This window comes from Lissotriton helveticus, chromosome 3_2, assembly GCF_964261635.1.
Source record: "Lissotriton helveticus chromosome 3_2, aLisHel1.1, whole genome shotgun sequence".
Classification (NCBI taxonomy): domain Eukaryota; kingdom Metazoa; phylum Chordata; class Amphibia; order Caudata; family Salamandridae; genus Lissotriton; species Lissotriton helveticus.
In genome coordinates, this window is record NC_136062.1 from 384,614,685 (window position 1) to 384,631,209 (window position 16,525).

The window sequence follows — 16,525 nt, forward strand, 5'->3', positions numbered from 1 at the left end:
ACATAGGCCCTGGGTACCTGCTTGGCAGAAGCCCAGCGCATACTCCGTCATAGTTAATCAGCAGTTTGTCAAAAAGTGGGGAAACCATGCAAAAAGAGGGCACTTTCTTCCGGGGAGGATTTTTATGAAAAGTATGACTATTTGTTACATTTTATAGATCAGTCACAGGGCCTCTTAGGTCTAGCTGTGAAGGACACTGCTCAATACAGGTAATGAAATTCGGAATAGCTTTTTACAAGTCATTTACTGGCTCATCACTCAAGAAATGTAACACTTGAACAAAATAAAACAATTGGGAAGGAAATCCATTTAATCCAATTCAGGCATGAACAATATAGTAGAAACAAGGAAACGTAAGGGCAAGGAATATACCTCTGGCTAATTACCGGATATAAAGCAATTTTAAAGTGATTAAGGGTTATAGAAAAACACCAATGGGAAAGGTTTACTGGGTAAAGGTGTAGTGCATAGATATGGAAAAAATAAAATGTAAAGCAAGCAAAGAAAACACGCAGACTCGTCTCTATTTAGTAAAGGAAATGAGCAGGCAAGATGAGAGCACTATCAAGTCTATTCACAGCAAGGGGTAGCCCATATTGAAATTAGCTTTTTTAGCAAGTGATGATTGGAATAAAGTCATCTTTCGTGTCAGGCTGCACATACTCTATGGACAGGCAAGCCCCATGCACTGGAGATACCCTAATTAAATATTAGCTCAAACCATCAACAGACTTTCCACATACCAGCTGGTCTTGGTTTAGGCGTTCTCCTTTGTTCTTCCTTTCTTGGTAATCATCAAGCTTGCCCTAAAGACAAAAGCACAATTTACTACAAACAATTCTTAAATAACACTAAATGCATTTGTTGTTTTTTGCTTCGATACCCCAAGGAACCCTGTACAGATTGGGACCACCATTTTGAACTAATAATGCAAGTAATCTTCAGCCAATGACTGTTGGAAGACAGATTTTTATTATTATATAAAAAGCAATGGTGGAAGGAGTTGTAAGTATGGGTTGTAAGTATTAGTATAGCTGGTCTATCAAATTCACATCTTGAAATTACAAATGCAGGAAATTTCGAAATAACCAATTTCAAAGCCACAGCCTGCTTTCAACCGCAAAAAAAAATATCCAGCTTATTTTTTTTTAAACATCTTTATTTATACATTTTCATAATCAGCATCTACAAAAGCCAACTACAGTGCTAAAACATTGACATAAGTAGTACAATAGGTCACCAAAGAAGGGAAAACAGATACAAGAAAAGGGAAAGGTGAAAAGCAAAATTGAAATTTAATGCACATTGGACTCAGAAGCCCATATAAAGATGCAACGACAAGCAACACTTAAGGGTTTCCGCTATACTATACATGAAAACAAGTATCTCTATTAAATAACGGATAATGGAGTAGGAATAGTAAATTAAACTATTCACTATCCAGCGCCCCAAAGGACTATGCGTTGTAAAGGTATTCGTTGTAAATACAGCGTTGTAAAGGCATGCGTTGTGAAAGCATGCGTTGTGATGTCTTACATCCCCCTCTAGGGACTGCACTCCCTTTGTTAAACACGTTCTCCTTCGTGCCACATGTGCAGGACCTGCTTAAATAATTTGCTCCCTGTCCCAACCCACCCCCCCCCTTTTTTTCAACCATTTAGCACGTTCTCCTTAGAGCCACGTGTGCAGGACCTGCTTAAATAATTGGATCCCGGTCCCAAACCCCCACCTTTTTTCAAATATGAAATAACTTGCACATATAAAAGTAGTTAACGTATAGCAGGAGTTATTTCAATTACAATGGTCATACCGTACAACTAATTGCTTCTGGTGACTAAAAAAGGGGCTATGTACCACCGACTCACTGTTGCTCAGTTCATTCCAGTTACAAGAATAAGAGCTCAAGTTAGTTCTGCCAGGTCTTGATCCTGGGCAATCCTCATTATATATAGATCCATCTTTGAATCATGTGCATAACTGATGTAACTTGCCAGCAGTGGAACTCGAGACCTGCAGGGTACACCAGAGAATCCGCAACAAACCTCTAGGATTCAAGCCAACAGATCGCACACAGTGCACTGCTGCAGATAAAATGACTCCTAGGAGTAGTGCATCATTAAAACGAACACTTTAATGGGCATCCTCCGCACTGAACGTGGTTACCAGCTCATCAGCACTTGACCAATAGAACTTTTACTCCGTTTCAGGTTCAATAAACGAGTGCCACACAGGTGGATAATATCTAATACTTTACTAATTGACACAGTATCAAGCATGTTTAAAACGAACCGCTGTTTGTCCTTCTATAGATTGTGTGGAAGAGACGAGCCCGCTTCACAAGGGCGATCAGATCTACGTCAAGATTTCAATGCATAGCGCCACTTCAATTTTACGTGTCTTGCATCAACTGAATTATTGCTCGTGGCCCACGATAAGGGTGCTACCCAGCTTCTTAGTATCTCAGTGCTCACTCATTCTTGTCACACTCCTTATAAATAAGGCTCCACTTGCGCATTTATAGGAGGAAGGATTTTAAACCACATGCTTCCGGCCACAACGTTAGTTTTGAATGCAGAACCAGTTACAAACTACTACGCTATCTAATTCAACCAATAGCCGCACATGCTTATTTAAGGTTTAATATGAGTTATTGACATTAAAATACATTCACAAAGTGGGATATGTTTTCAATCACAGAATGTCCCAAATACACTTAAAAGTGGAATCACAGGCCATTTGTCTCTGAGCCAAGCAGTTTCTGTCATCAGTACTTTTCTCTTTTCCGCAGTTCAAATATGAATAGCAAAATATCCTAGTTTGCAAATGTTTTGTTCATAATTATAGTTGTACCATATTTGCCACATAATTCATCATCTGCTGAATAATCTGACAATTTTAACTAAAAAGTGGTTTGTAGCTCACAGGGATCAAAAATTACTGATTAAATGTGAGGTATGTTGCTGCAAAGTGGAGGGCCCTTTGCAAAGGTTGACTGGTCACCTTTCTCATTGCTGCATTTGTATGTTATATTGGTACTAACGAGGCAAAATCTTTGCAGAGACTGTAGGTATGTGTAAAAATGTCAAAATTCACTTGAAGTAACGTATTCCTTAAATTAATAATTGTTCCCCTAAATTACGAATTTTAACCAAAACTAAAGTCATGTGTTTTTCACATGTATTGTAAAAAAAACTTGTAATGTCTGGCACAGAACATATCCAAACACAACAGCATCTTGGTTTTCTGGATCATTCTATTTTTTCATGTCAGCTGATTTTATTGCTGTTTCACTAGTCACTTCAATGGGATAGGTACTCACGCAGGAAGGACCTCACACTTAGTGGGAGCGTGCTGCTGCAGCCCTTCCTTCTTCAAGCCGGCCACAGACACGGGGGCGAGGAGTCCAAGGTCAGCATATCAATCAGTGCACTGGCTACAGGCAGCTGAGGTGAGAAATAAATAATTCCCGGAGCCTCAGGGTGCTGTGCCACACAGAGTTGAAAAGGGCAGAGGCAGGGGGGCGAGTGGCCTCTGAGGTCACCTTATGCTGTGACTATCGGACAGGGTCGGATTGGGATCACAATTTTGCCCGGGCACTGCCTAAAAAAGTGGCCCACATTCGCGGGGCGTGCCCTTTCACGAAATACCATTTGGTTACTCTCAGAGGTGTCATTTGTAGAGAAATTTCTGGTAAATTAAGCATTTTAAAGCTTATAGAGCGAGTAACATTAATAAAGACTAGGAGCACTGCAGTTCTGATAACTGAATACTTACTTGCAATCTTAATGCCCTGCACAATGTAGTTAGATACTCTTTCCCAACCAGCTATGTTGTTGACTCTGATCATCTCAGAAATCTAGTACAAAGTCATGGAGAAAGAATTAGACTGGAATCTCTGGGAATAAAATATGTAATAACAAAAGTAACAGGAAGAGCAACTCTGAACCTCTGCCATGGAGAATAGAACCTCTAATGCCAACAGTGAATATTTTTTTTTTACTCGTCAAGAGTACCCTACTCCCTTGACTACAAGTGGTCTCTCTCTCCATTTTACATACTACTGTGGCTAGACAGTGATCTCCAGCTCTGCTGGGTAGTGCCAACGGGAGGGCTGGGGGAAAAAGAGGTAAAGAGAGGTGAAGTAGAACTAGAAATCCGGTAGTGATAGGTGTGATGGGGAAAGACCAAAGGTAAAGACACAAAGATTGGATAGCCGGGAGAAAAGGAACATAGATATAGATAGAGGAAGAAGTAGGTAGGTAATGAGAGTAAGAGGACAGTTCCTCCCAGGCTCCTCCTGTCTCTTCTTGCCCTATCCCAAAGGAAGAGCGAGATGTGAGTCCGGAGGATCCTGCCCTCTGTGTGCCAACAGTTGGATGAAGGAGCCGGGAACTACTCTATGATGATCATCCCTTTCCCGTGATCAAGGGCCTCGGCCGGTCACCTGGTGTGTCGGAGCAGGCGTGGCCTGAATAACCACCCCGCCAGGACTCAACACTCATTTCCCTCTCAGACACGGATGCCAGCCCTTAGCATGCAGCATGTCGGGCAAGCACTATAAGGGGCCAGAGGTTAGGTGCTGCATTACTTCAAGGTGTTCCTGCCCTTCTTTGAGGCTCAGCAGTTGCCCATATAAGGTCCATGGGGGTAAAGCCACAGTCAGGTGAGCCACATCAATGAAGGTAGTAAGTGACTCTAGGCAGGCAGTGAGTATGCAGCTTTGCATGGTGCACATGTGGTGTGGCTGGTTTCACAGCATTGTGTAATGTGCTGCAGACGGGTATAATGTGACCTGTTTGTGGACTGGACAGGCAACGGCTTCTGACCAAGTCAGTGAGCAGTGTTACAGAAGAACTGTGTCTTGCACCACAACTACTGCACGCACATTTGCAACCCACACTACTTAGTCAAATCACAAACTATTCATACACAAACCATACCCATATTTATCCCGCTCTCGTTGCCCATTGTCCCTTGTTCAGACCCGACCAGTAGTCTTTCCTGGACTCTATCATGTCCCGTCCCTTCCCGTCTTTCCTGAAGTATTTCTCATCACTCACACAGACAATCTGTTGAGCACCAAAACTCTCTCTGGACCGCTCTCCATCCTATGGACCTTACCTCACCCAGACGCCATCTATACCTCTCTCCCCCTGCCCCCTTCCTGGAGACTACTTCATACCCCAGTCTAAGGATACACAGAGCGAAGCATTGTGAAGCCCACACTAGGGTAAATCCCACTCCACATAATTCCAGTACACTCAAAACCAAATCATTACTATCCACATAATTCCACTGCACACCTTGCCACATAATTCTACGCCACACTATTCCACAATTAGCAATTCGAATCCAACCAACATAATTGCACTCCATAACACATACCACTACTCCATTCCAAAACACATGGGTAAAACACATTGTCATTTACAGCGCCAATAGCTCCAACTCTTGCGAATGCGCAACCTATTGGCATTGCCAATGCTTGTTTTTTATTGCTGTTCTTTTTGACAGTTTTATATATTGTGAACCCAACCCAAGGCAAAGGCTATTTAAGCGCTATTCATGAGCACCAATTACAGTACACAAGATCAGATGTTTTATTTAAGGGCCTAGGAGATGAAGTTATTTGCTCAGAATCACAGGATGTTGAGAGCAGACGCCTGGACTCAAACCGGATCCCCCATCTCTGCAACTCTGACCTTCAGGTCACATGTGCCTATGCACACGCAAGCCATGAAAGTGGAGGATATTGTTCTCTGGAAGGACACTGGGGGCAAGGTGACAATGGCCGACACCCTGAGCAATAGGACAACAGGGAGGCCTTTTCACTTAGAAAATTACTAAATCCCCCCTCCAGCCCCCCTTGCCAGAGCAACAGAACTGCCAGGCCCATTTATATTACTAAATTACTCAAGCTCCCCCCAGTCCTCCACTGCCTCGGGGCAATGGCCTGACAGGGGAGGGTATAAAGCATAAAACTCCACTGCTGTGCCATCCAGAAGGGCAGGGGTAGCGGTGAGAAGATGGTTCAAGTCCACAACATCACCTGTCCCCCACAGCGAGGCCCCAGCACAAACCCACCCTCCTCCGCCCACCAGTGCACTGAATGAGAAGGCCCATGTGCGAGGTGTCAGATCAAAACACCTTTTCTGGGCTGTGTGGCCCCAGGGGGGCCGAGGTGAGAATGGCTCACTGGCCTGAGGAATACCTGGCCCCCAGGGAGGCCGATTCTCGCATACAGTCCTCAGCTTCCCAGCCCACCATCAGGGCAAAAGGTTGGCAAGGCAGGGGGTCAAAGAGAGACCACAACTAATCATCGCCCAAAGGCCATATCACACGCTCCCCACCGAGGCAGCTTTTCATTATACCTGTCCAGTGTCCTCTGTGGGCTGGGAAATTAACAAGGGGGGAAAAAACGGCCCACAGAGGTCACCAACACACCGGCCCTTCGGCCAATGCCCGATTGCACGCTGTGCCAATCCGCCCCTGCTATCGGATCATTGGCGGCTCACAGACAGGGACCTGGAGAGGCGCCAGGTCAAGTGCAGGGCCATTAGGTCACGCAGCTCCGCTCGCACTTTTTTTTCGCGCGCTAAAGGCCTGCTAATCTCCCTCTCAGGAGGGAGAAGGGAATGCGTTTGTCCCCTGCGTCCCCCCCCACTCCAAAATCTGGGGGGGATATGTCCCCCGTGTCCCCCACAGTTCCTACGCCCATGGTGTGTGTGAGTACACACGAAAATGTGTGGAAATCGGTACTCAAGTTATTCTGCACATCGCTTAGTAAAGGGCGTCAATACGTTCAGATCCTCTTAAAGAAGTTTCTTTTCAAACTTAATAATTACAAAAATGTGCCTAGTTTGCGCTGCAACTGCTAATAATTTGGAAATATTTGTAGAGTCCATTACTGGCATTACCAAAATTGTGTTAGAAAAACAAATGCGACATAGTTTACTCTCACACTCCCTGTAGCCCTGCAAGTTTATCAGGTAGGCCACTTTCCACATACAAAAACAAGCATTTACAATGAAATAGGTCTCGCAGCATTAAAGTTTGAGTTACTGGCATTGTAAATGACAATGCTTTGCATTAATTTTTTTTGTTTAATTTGCAATTGGTATATAAACATTGTTTGTGTATGGTTAGCTGATGTGGTGGTGTCCCAGAGTGATGAGTGGTGGTGTCCCCGAGTGGTGGTGTCCCCGAGTGGTGGTGTCCCCGAGTGTTGGTGTCCCCGAGTGTTGAGTGGTGGTGTCCCCGAGTGTTGAGTGGTGGTGTCCCCGAGTGTTGAGTGGTGGTGTCCCCGAGTGTTGAGTGGTGGTGTCCCCGAGTGTTGAGTGGTGGTGTCTCCGAGTGACGCGGTGGTGTCCCCGAGTGACGCGGTGGTGTCCCCGAGTGACGCGGTGGTGTCCCCGAGTGACGCGGTGTGTGAGGGTGAGAGGGTTGTGAGGGTGAGGGGTGTGAGGTTGTGAGGGGTGTGAGGCTGTAAGGGCGAGTGAGCGTGTGTGAGGGGGTGTGAGGGTGACGGGGTGAGGGGGGGGGAAGAGACAAGCGCTGTTTTAACCTAGCCAATACATCTCCGTAAAGACTGCCTCACCCCACACTTAAATGTAAGTAAAAGTTCTAGACAGAGTGAAAAATTGGTCTTGTTATTTTTTTCATTTTATTTTTACTGGTAGCATATTTGCTTTGGTTAAATGCGGACCCAGGGGCTATTTTAAGATGTTCTTATATGCATATGAGTCGTTTGAATGTGGTGCAGCATAGGTAGTACATTATATGATCATCGTTGGTAGCCATGGGATAAGCATGTGGCCAGCCAAAGAGTAATGCTGTCAGATTTCCTTTACCCTAGTGATAATGAAGTGCGATGCCCTTTTAGCAAAATAAGAGGTGAAATACCTAGATGGTAGTACTGTCCCCACTAATGTCTGAAAGTACTAATGCATGCATGACATGGCAAACAAAACCTATTCTGTGGTATGAATACAGTAATCTTTCTTGTCTTTTCCAAAAAGCATATTTAATGCACCTTTATTATGCTATGCCGCTCTGGACACGGAGGCTGAGATTTAGAGTGGCTTGGGGCGCTTGCAAGTGGTGCACTGCCTAGTGAAGAAGCACGAATGAGCCACGGTTTAAGTGAGGGAATTCTAGCTTCTGAAAAGCAGAAGGAATCCACTGGTGTATTCTTGTGAGGAAGAACTGCAAAGTGGCAATCAATAACAAATGGGTGTAATCCACACAAATAGTGAACTACAACACAGTGAGAGGTGACAGTGAGGTGAAAGCTCAGAGATGTCATGCACGGGGTCAAATAGCACGGATGATTGGGTGGTACCTTTAAGAATCCTGCAAGTAGGGGCTGGGGGGAGGGTCGTAGTTTCAGTGAATATAAATTGAGATCTTTCCAAAGGGAAACAAGGAAGACTTGTTTCCTAAATGGCCCCTTTGTGTTCATGTGCCTAGTGTGTATGTTCAGTGTGTGGAGAGGGCCTGGGCTGATCCTCCTGGTGTGTACGGTTTAGTGACAGATGGGATCATGTTACAGTGTTTACGTCGTAGGTTTAGGGAGTGTTCAACAGCTGTCAGTGTAAAAAGTGATACTGTGGAGTTTGAGGTTGTGCCAGGCCAATGCTGGCAGTGGATAGCTAAAGCCGAGAATGCACTGCAGCCAGCACCTGCTGAGACGGGTGTGCTGTGGTGGGACTGGTGAATGCCTATATGTGCTTGGGTGCGCCCTATAAAGGACAACTGTCTTTGGTAAGAAAGAAAGGCCTAGCTGAAGCATAGGACTACGAGCAGTTACGTTTAGGACTTTGAGGGATACTAAAAGTGTCCCAGCTGGGAATCCATTAATACGGAATTTTACAATGGTAAAGGAGGGCATTGCAGCGTCAAGTACGTTACAACTCTGCTACTATACAGTTGGTTTCAGTTTACCGGTACATAGTTTCTTTGTATTCAGTTGGGTGGCAGTGTAAAGAGCAGCCAAACATTAGAAAAATAACAAACAGCAACATTTAAGAGGGAAACGAAAATGTTTCTAATGAGCAAATTCCTCACATAGACAAATCGACTCCGCTTTAACACCATGTCATAGTCCAGAACAAAACTTTACTCAAGGAGAGTGATAAGAAAGTCGCCGATGGAGTTGGACATACGCGAGGGCAGTACTACATGTACCAAGACCCAGAGCTGGAGAAGATGGTTTATACAGGAGGAATCAACTGAAATTATTGCTCACGGAGGCGTGGTCTAATATACCGCCGGTCATGGTGTGTGTACTAACATGCTATGTATAGGACACAGCTAGTGGGAGACAGCCGCGTCCAGTACTATATTAATTCCAGGACACAGAAATAGTAGAATATAGAACACAGTGGAATATAGTGCAATCAGGAAGGCATAACTTCCAACATAAGGAGTATTATTATAAAGCTGTATCTGACACAGCATATACTGTGTTAACCCTGTAATCTGAAAATAGTGAGCCCAAAATCTTCAATGCTGTCCGAGGGGGAAGCAGCTAGGTAATACCGTGCGGCGTTGCTGAGTAGGAACATTGCTTCCACCGAAGCGACACCGCCCCTCTCAGAGACCATGAAGTGCTATTAAGCACCCACAAATGTTCTTCAATGAGCAATACATACGTCAGTAAGTTACCGCGTATGAACTTTTGAACCACGCATATTGAGCAGCGTTCACCATTGTAAATACTTTCTTTACATTAATCATCCTTAATCTTGATTTAGGTTTCTAGGAGTGGCATATACAGGGCTGGTCCCTGTATGGTCCTGAAAAAACGCTGGGGGTAGCGTGAAACATGTTGACCATACACTGAACCTACCTCCATAGTTGGTCGGTCCACAGTATAAACCCCATTTTTAATATACCAACCTAGGAGCAGAATAAATTGAGGCCCACTAGCACGGTATTTTTATTTCACTTACCCACCCACTCCACCTCACTACACTTTTTTTGCACCACACATAGTCCTCCTACGTAGTTTGCAAGTTGTAGCACGCCCCTTTTCGTAGAGAACTGGGATGGCCCCAATGATGAAGCATGTCACCGTGAGGAAACTCCGGTGAGTGAGGGGACTCAAGAAAGACTTTTTTTTCTTTTTTGGCCACACGTAATATTATTTTGTGTCTAGCCACAATACAAGACAGGTCTCCGAACCCAGATTTTGGGCTCACTTTTTTCATATGACGCTTTAGGAGGGCGACCTGCTCTTAAGTACCTCCATTTCCCTCTGGTTATACATTATCCCTGTAATCGACATTCGTCGATTTGTATATTCAATTTAGTCATTTAACTGTGTATAGATGTAATATGCAAGACATATCTTTATTCTACCTCATACAATGTAAAGCGCTCTAATACCTAAGGGTCTTGTTCGCGCTATACAAAACTCTTTAAATAAAAAGAATACATAAATAAATAAAAACAGCCCAACTATGCAAGTGCATTGTTCCACACTTAATTGTTTAGACTCATGCATGAGCTTGTATGCAATAATCACAATTGTCTACTCGGTATTCTGTATCAAAACTGCAGAGCATTTTAAATAGTGTGTTTAAGTCATAGGACACTGAAAGAACTAGAAGGTGGGTGTGACACTTTCCTGTGTTCTTGGTTTAAGTTTTACTTCTAAAGGGGAGTACTGGCGTTTTGGTTTAGAGAGACTTTGTAAATTATTTCATGTGATTAAAAGTGCAGTGAGGACTGATCTCTGAAGTGATTGGTAAACGTCATAGAAGGGTCAAAGTCTAACCTTTAGTTTACCTTTAGTTTAAGCTATTGGCATTGTAAATGGCTGTCTAATTTAGGTTTTAAAAACCAGAATATAAATAAAAGTCATTGTCACTTACAAATGCCAATAGCTCAAACTTACGTAAATGCGAGACCTATTACATTGGAGATGCTGGTTTCAAATTGAATGAAACATGTTAAATTCAACTGCCGTGTGTTAAAGTGTATGAGAGGATAATGCTGTGGAATGTGAAGTGTGAAGGTTGTGTGCTCAACTGGTGTTGGCAATTGGTGAGTGGAGATGGGTGTAAAGTAAAGTCAGCCTCAGATATGTCGGCATACTGCAAATTATTTATATTATAAAATGTTTATTTTCGATTTAACAAATAAACATACAATAATGCATTTAATTTCTAAAACAGCAATAACTTCATAATATCTTATCAAATCGTATTTAAATTTTTTTTTATTGTCAATATATATATATATATATATATATATATATGCAAAATTGGATTTCCCACAACACTTCCATAGTATCGTCCGAGTGGCCTAAAAATATATTTTTTTATTTTCAAGTTAAATGAAAACAAATGCTCAAGGAACAACAGCTGTGTTACATAATCGAGAAGTTGAAAGGCAAGCCCCCCCATACTCCCACCGCCTTAAATACAGGGAAGCGGGTGAACCTTATCCGAAAAAAAGTTTACTACTTCAGCAGACATTTTTGTTTCAGGGTGTTTGGTATGATCAGTGCTCAGATAATTGTATGTATAACTTGTAGCTAAAATGTTACAGTGCATCCCAAACCCTACACCCCTCATGTACCCTTCTGGATAGCGTTCAGCAGCCTAAACTACACCCGACCAATGCGGGGCTTCATACCCTATACTCTGCGGTCCACACCCCCTATTTGCGATCCACTGACCCACAACCCATATTATCTGCGATCCAAACACACCCACCAGTATCCAGGTCCAAACACACCCACCAGTACCCAGGTCCTGCGAGTGTCCCACGTCAATGTTTATGCACTAATCCCACTACCCAGAGGAATTCTCCAGCACCCAACCCAGCCACACACACACACGCCCAAGTATCTACTTACCGCTCTTGGGTTTAGTTTCCCCCGCAGGCAGGGTCGAGCCGGCCCTGGGCTGGTCTTTGCTGATGGTGCTGCTGTCCATGTTGGCTGCGCCACCTGGGCTCAGCGGCATGGACGTGGGCGCCGGAGGGGGGAGAGGAACACGGGAGAGGACACCGGGGCTCATGGCGTTCGGGCACTGCGGGAGGGACCACACCTCAGGCATCATGGAGACATCCTCGGGGGCTGCCGAAGCCAAACAAGAGACAAGCATGCTGCCTTCCGTGAAGCCGGCCAGGAAGAGAGCAGTTATCGGAGCGCGGCGGAGACGCTGGCGCCGTGAGCGTGCACATTGGCAGCTCCGAAACTAAAATGGAGACTGACTCACGCGCACGACCAAATCCTATACGCGCGTGGCCAGCTCTTGTCTCTCCCTCTCCCATTGACAATGGTGTGCGCGTAAGCAAAAATGAAACCGCGGGCAAAAACGAAACTTGCCGTGGGGCGGGACTTCAGTCTTCGGAAGCCCACGCCCACGGAGTGGCTGGCCAGAAAAGCATTGCTGGTGACACGGGGCTCCCATGCCAGAGGGAGAGCCCCGCGGAGGATGCATTAGTCCGGAGTGGCGGTAAGTGGGGCTTGGGGGGGGAAGCGGGTGCGCGTGTGTGTATGGTGCGCTGGTGTGTGTGGGTTTGTGTGCGGGTTTGTGTGCGACGGCGGGGGTGTCTGTATGCTTTGGTGCGTGTGTAGGTGCGCTCGTGTGTGTGCGCATGCGTGCAGGGGGAGGTGTGGCTGTGTGGTACAGCTTTCCAGGAGAGGAGACAGGAGCTGGACACAGCGAGCGCGTTCACGTGCGCGTCGCCCGCTCAATTCCGAGCGCGCGGCCAGCTCCTGTCCCCTCTCCTGGAAAGCAGACTCCCTGACAATAGGGTCTCTGGCGAGACTGTGCTTTGCGCGGTTAACGCCATGAGCCCTAAAAAACAAGCCCTCTGCTGTTTGCGGCACAGGGATTTAGTACCCCTGTACTCATGACGGAATGGTTCCGTCATGAGCACACATGAGCATTGGTGCTCAGGAAGAAACCATTCCGCCAGGAGCAGCGAAAGGGTTTACTATGTGCAACTATAAATTGTACAAACTGCAATGCCAACAAAGGAAAAAAAAAACACTAGTGATGGCACACAGATGTGAAAGGATTAAGAGCAAAATAAAAGCCCTAAATGGTATATGTCCTTGAACAGGTGCAGTGTAAGAAATTCACAAGTTACAGGAAGGAGATATGCAATATAACAGTATTCCCTGCAAACATCTGTGATTTCCATTTTCGCATGAGAAAATACAGATTTTATATAGATTTACACACACACCCACACACCCACACACACACACACACACACACACCCACTTTCCCCAATATGAAACAGACACCGACAGAGTGGATTTTCAATTTCTACTGCATTTTATATTTTTGCTGTTACGCATTTCGGCATTTCTGCCTTGCTCACACAACAAGCGTCTTTCGCATTGTTCCATTAAAATACCGGAACAGGTCACATGGTTTTCTACTTGAACAGCCATGGGAAACAGACTCAACATTCTTCTCTCGTATTGAAAGACCTTTACAGTTCACGATTTCAGGAAAAACATTTGTTGAATAACTGCTTCCGTGCGGAGAGCCCCCATGTGTCGGTCGGCCCCCAGCTGTCTGGTCATGGTGGGAGTGTGTGGTGGACGGCTGGGGGTCGTCCGAACCGCGCACATGTGGAATACTACAGCACCACAGGGGAATTTTATTTATTTATTTATTTATTTTAACGACTTGTAGAGCGCCTGGTGACCCGAAGGCATCCCCGCGCTGTAATGATTTTGATATCCAGATGAGATGGAGGAGAAAAAAAGAAGAAGAGAAGAGAAAGGGGGGGACGGCGGAATTCCGACAGTAGCGAAGAGGATAATAGCATAAGTGAATAAACAGTTTGAGTGCTTATTTTCCACTGTTAATTCATTAAACAGGATTTCATCATGCGATGTTTAACAATCTACTTACATCTTAACTAATGGGAAGCAGTTAACATTTTTTGTTATATCAGTACCTCAGTTTACAAATGAAAGTGTGCATGTGCTTAGTCAGAAATATTATCAATAAATGGCCTTAAATAAGATTTTAGGTTAAGATACACATAAAATTGTGACTAAAACCTTGTAATATGACCCAGGAGATTAACGTGCAAAGCTTCAATATTTCCAATGCTCTGCCACAGCCTCTCACACGAGTTTGTTCCCTAGCTCAGTAGCCACGACCTTTACTAAAGTGCAAATGCAATATTGATGGTTATTAGGTAGTCAACCATCAGTGTCTCAAACCTCGTGGCTTATGGCGCACACACTTTATAAAGTGAAAGTTCTCTCAGGTTTATCACCTATATAAGACGTGTGCACATATGCTTACAATGATTCCATCCTTCAGAGATAATTTGTTGGGGATTATAAAATCAAGTGCTGTTCTTTTGTTTTTTTTACAGTTTCTTCATTCCCTCATGTGAACCAATTTACAATTATTCTTATCTTTAATGTACTACTCTCTATAATCTCTTTCGGTCATTACATAACAGTTTGCACATTAAATCACACTTTATGAACAACCAGCTAAATTCTCTCATACACTCGTGAGAGAAGCAAACATGTGATGACATCTAAGTGCAAAATGCATTGACACCTATACTTCATATTCTTTTGTCATCCCCGGTGTTCTATATAAAATATAAAAAAAAAAAAAGAATAGAAATGTAAAGATACAAAAGAATGAATAAATCTATAACTATGATTCCCAAATAACTCAATTCACTACTTTGTCGCATTTTCTTATTGCGTGGAGTTCCTTACGGTCATTAAAAGAACTCTACATGTGGATACCTCTATGGTCCTAAGTGTACAAATATATACTCTTCTGAATGAAGACCTGACAGGATTTTAGTATTGAATAGCAGTATATATCTAGACTCTAACTGTCGTAGTTTCTTCTCTCGATTACCTCCCCTTCTCATTCTTACTACTTGGTATATTGTAAAATATGAGAGGTCATTCACATTTCCTTTGTGTATTTCATTAATATGTCTGGCAACAGGGTAACTTTTGTCATTATTCCTGACTGCCCTCAAGTGCTGAAATATTCTTAGATGCACCATGTGTATGGTGCTTTCCACATACATTTTTGGGCATGTGCATTGCAAAACGTACACCACAAAATCACTTTTACAGTTCAGGAAGCTTCTGATGTTCCATGGGCTTTTCATTAAAGGCGATATAACTTGCCTCTCATTTCAGGCAATCTTAGAGGCCTTACATTTTAGGCATTTGTGAAACCTGGGACTTGCTTTCAGCCATCACTCAGCGTTTCCAATCACTGGACTAGATCTTGCTTTTTTTTTATTTATTTTTTAAGAGTGATTTGTGGTCTTCAGGGAATCAGTGTTAAGTATGGGGTACCTTTTCCAAGGTACAAGTGCTTACTCAAGCAGTCTCTCACCCTAGCATGGTAAGCACTATACCCAGTGATCATACGTATTTCATCGTTTCTCCTGAGGTCTACTCCTATTGACTCTTTAGGGTGGAGTAGTGTCTCCCTCCTGAACCCATTCACTTTGCTCTGTGCTTGATCTAATAGTCGTGTGCTGTAGCCTCTGTGTGAATCTTTCTGTACATTTTCTCTGGGATTCCTTCAACGCTAACACCTCACTGCAATTTTTCATTCCGAGTTGCTCAGCATAAGGGGATGCTGTTTTTTAATTTCGGAGGATGAAAACTTTGGGTGTGCAAATGGAGTTGCCTGCTGTGGGCTTTCTGTGATGAAAGTATGTAATGTATTATCTTTAACATATACTTCCAGGTCAAAGAAGCCCTCTTGTTCTGCTTATTGTATCCGTGAATCTAGGATTTAATGAGTGGTCATTCAACTCCAGAACAAACTGTTCAGCTGGTTCCTTCGTCCCTTCCCATACTGATATGGACGAGATTTATTGATCTCTTATCATTCTCCTTCCATTCCCTGGCATGTTCGAGCCGGAGCACCTTCTCCTCCCACCAGCCCATATGCAAATTAGCATAGCTGTCCCACTCATCTGTTTAAATGCATCACTGCCATACATAAAAAAGTTCTTCTCCAAGCATAGCCTACCCATCTCTGCCAACATCCCTGAATGTTGATACAATGAAATGGGTCGTATGTTTAGATAGTGTCTCATTGCTCATAGCGACGAGTTGGTGAACTGCTTCCCAGCCCTGCAAATATACAGGAAAAATTTACAAAATCTGAGCCGTATCCAAACTAGAAATCACAACCTGATCAGGGATCTGGTGTAAATAGGAGGCCGCATTACATATTTTTATTTCTCACATGAGTTGATTTCTAAAGCCTTGCCCCTTGTACAAGTACATGGTTTTTAAAATACCATAACCCTACAAGGACTTGTTTTGCATTCAGATCTAGAGGCCATCTCTGGTGTATTAGGTCACGTTGTGGAGATCTCATTTGGTTTGAGGTTGGTTGTGACCAGTACAGTTTTCTAACCTTTGGTAACAATGTTTTGCAGATCGAGGGTAGCCTTGCTCCTATTGTGTATTGAGCTGTGGCAACCAGTTTCCTCCACTAGTACACAAAGGGACACACTTCTGGAATTGAAAGAT

General features: G+C 43.9%; 1 protein-coding gene across 14 annotated transcripts in view; it reads right to left on the reverse strand.

Moving 5' to 3' along the window:
- CAPRIN1 (cell cycle associated protein 1) overlaps positions 1–16,525 on the reverse strand; it is a 568,063-nt gene that overhangs the window by 498,604 nt on the left and 52,934 nt on the right. For all 14 annotated transcript variants that reach the window (XR_013609671.1, XR_013609672.1, XR_013609670.1 and 11 more), the window contains exon 3: positions 744–806. Coding sequence is in view for 11 of the 14 variants with exons in the window: in XM_078684260.1 (XP_078540386.1) it covers positions 744–806 (63 nt within the window). In the remaining 3 variants the exon portion in view is untranslated. The remainder of the gene's footprint in view (positions 1–743; positions 807–16,525) is intronic.